Raw genomic sequence first — 3004 nt, forward strand, 5'->3', positions numbered from 1 at the left:
AGACAGATCAAATCATTCTTAATCTTGCCTTTTCAAGATAGCTTTCACCAAGGAATTTTTGGGTCTCTCAAGTACATAGCAAGTTTAAAAAGCAGCTTGAGGAATAAACCATCAAGCTATTCCCCTACTGCGAGGTAAGAACATATGGTTGAGTGTCACCTGTTCTATTCACTCATCTTGCAAACAGTTGAAGCACGTCATTTCTGTGTTGAAATGGAGTGATGAAAGACAAACCCATGAACCAGACTTTTAGTTCTGACTTAATCTCATTTATTATATTGCAAATCAGATACATTCTTCCCACATCCAAGCAGCATTAAACAGCATCATAAACTGCTTTAAGTCAAGGAAAGATAAAAACAAGATAAATATGTGAAAGAAGCAGCTTGCATTATATCAGGTGCAGTAAATACAAGGAAAAGAAGTCACTACTAGGAAAGAAGCAAAAGTCCATGGAGTTTGAATTTTTGTACTGGATCCTCAGGATGATTTTTACTGGAACAAGGAAGCTACTGGCATCCCAGTGCAGGGCAAGGTGGACAACAAGTGCTGAACGCATGGATCAGAGGTCGGCAACCACCGTAGAGAAGCTGCAGAGGTCTGGGGCTGCTGGGCACAACCTGAAGTGTTTGAGGACCATAGGCCAAGCAACCCGAAGGTTGGCATCCATAAGTGAGGAGGCTCAGGGGTCGGCAGCTGTTGTACAAATAGGTTAGAGGCCGATAGTCACAGGGCACAGAGCCTAGGAGCTGGCAACTATTGAGCAGGGGGCTCAGGGGACGACAGCTGCCGGACATATATCTCAGAGGTCTATAGGATATTGGGAGGCAGGAGCTAGAGATGAAGGAAGAAGCAGGAAGAAAACTGGTTCCTTGGCAGGGTCTGGGCACATAGTAGGCGGTAGAAGAGTAGCAAGAGGTTTCAGCGTTGCTGGGCTCACAGGCGGCTGGCTGGCAGCTGGGTGGCTCACTGCAGGTCTCTGGGCAGTTGTCTGTGAGCCAGGTACAGTCTTGAGAGCTGCTGGGTAAGCAGAGGACATCTCCACGGCTCACATTGGTAGAGCAGAGGGAGATGGAGGGGATGAGGGGAATATGGCAGGAATTTCTGAGGAATCCTGAGCTGTAGTTTCCAGAGCAGTAGTTGTGGCAAGACATAGTGAAGTTTTGAGAGCAGGCTGTGGTTGAGAGAGAGAACTGAGTGCCTCAAGTTTCATTCTGCCCCTCATTTGTCTTGACCCTTTATATATCCCCAGAAGGTGGTGGTTCTGTATACAGACTCTTCCTCCTTGTTGTATGAGGCTGCATCAGACCTGTTCATTATAGCCTAGGAAGTAGTTCTCCCACCTCCTATAAAACTGGATGTTCCTTACAATGCCTCCCATTGGTTAAATATATTTATAAACCACCGTGACTGAATTTTAATAGAATCTCTTCTTAAATTATCCAACCAAAACAGACACTTTTGAAAGCGATGCCCTGGTTCTAATTATAACACCACTGCACAAACATTCTTAAAATTCTTCTCTTGGAATTGTCTCTAAAAGTTGTTGCTAACTTCTTTGAAACAGTGTCAAATTATCTCTATTTGAAAGAAACTTCTATTCTTTTTTGAAATTGTCAAAAGTAAGTAACTTGGAGTACCAGCATGTGGAGCTCAAGACCACAGGGAGCAGCAGACTTATGTAATCTCGGTGGCCAAGCATGCTCAGTAAAAAGGAGTTTACCGAGGGAATTTTTAGGGCTTCCAGGCAAGATGGCGGAATAGACGGTCCCCAGCGTCACTGTCTCCCACAAATCAATGAATTTACAACTATAAAAATGTAACATCAGCCAAGCTGGGGCCACTGCAGCTCAGGGGAAGAGGAGGAGAGACCTATGGAACTCATGAAGGCAGGAGAAACCACAATGAGAGAAAGAAAAAACTGCTCTCAGCGTTTTGGGCTGCAGTCACTTTAATGCTGGAGTGCCTGGAGCAGGAGCTGGAAGAAGCCATGGCTGTGCCCTTTAGATGGAATCACTTGGAGGTGGAAGGGGAGAAGAGGACTTTGGTGGCCCCCAGTACAGCAAGACTACTAATAGGGTTCCTGTGGACCCAGGCAGGAGTGAGGAGCCAGAACAGCTGCAAAAGGGGAGCCATTCAGAAGCTGGTGAGTCATCACAAGGGACTGGCGCAGGGACTGTCCCATGAGAAGTGTTTGGAGCATGGGTGATGGGGGAGACAGGCACACTGGGAGAACACTGGGACACAGCAAGGACAGCCTATCTGCCCCCCAATCAGTGCAGGACCACTCAGCGGAGACTGGTCAGAGATGCAGAATTGCATGGGTTGCAATTTGATGAAAAGACTCAGGCCCATATCAGAGTTTCTACACAACCCAGGTGCACCGAGCACCTGGAGAGCCAGAAGTACCTATAAGGTCAATCATTAAACCCTGAGCTGCACAAAAAGCCTTCCCTAGGGAAACAGTAGCAAAGCAGCAATTTACTCAACCACACAGTTCAAGTTCTGGTTCCACAGCTGGGACCAGACCCCACTCCCACATCCAGGCACACCACCAATGCCTCGGGCCCCACCCCCGGGACCTGTAGCTGGCAGCTGGGGACCGGACCCCTTCCCAGACCCAGGCACACTGTGACAGCACCTCAGGGCCCCAAGACATGGAGAAGGGGACCAGATCCCCCTCCTACAACCAGGCATACTGCACCAGTGCTCTGGGGCCTGCCCAGGGACATAGGGCTTGGAGAAGGGGACTGGACCCCCGTTCCACATCCAGGCACCTCTTACCAGCACTTCAGGGCCTGCCCAGGGACCCAGGGTGTGGATCCAGGGATTAGACACTCTCCTCAACCAGGCACACTGTGAGCACCAAGGAGCAGGCCAAAATCATCTCCTCCATGTGGGTGGCCCACCACAGCCAGCACAATATCCATGGCTGCTGTGAAGGGGGCTAGATGCCACAACCACTATGCAGATGGTCCGCCAGCCACTGGCGTGAGCTGACCCA

The 3004-nt window shown here is 49.2% G+C and overlaps 1 protein-coding gene across 1 annotated transcript; it reads right to left on the reverse strand.

Moving 5' to 3' along the window:
- Positions 1-509: 509 nt before the first annotated feature.
- Positions 510-1154, reverse strand: LOC103592461 (keratin-associated protein 26-1). The gene has a single exon (XM_008575195.1). The coding sequence runs from the start codon at positions 1152-1154 to the stop codon at positions 510-512; it is 645 nt and encodes a 214-aa protein (XP_008573417.1).
- Between the last annotated feature and the right edge of the window lie 1850 nt (positions 1155-3004).

The sequence above is a fragment of the Galeopterus variegatus genome, unplaced genomic scaffold (assembly GCF_000696425.1).
Source record: "Galeopterus variegatus unplaced genomic scaffold, G_variegatus-3.0.2 Scaffold1153, whole genome shotgun sequence".
Taxonomy (NCBI): Eukaryota; Metazoa; Chordata; class Mammalia; order Dermoptera; family Cynocephalidae; genus Galeopterus; species Galeopterus variegatus.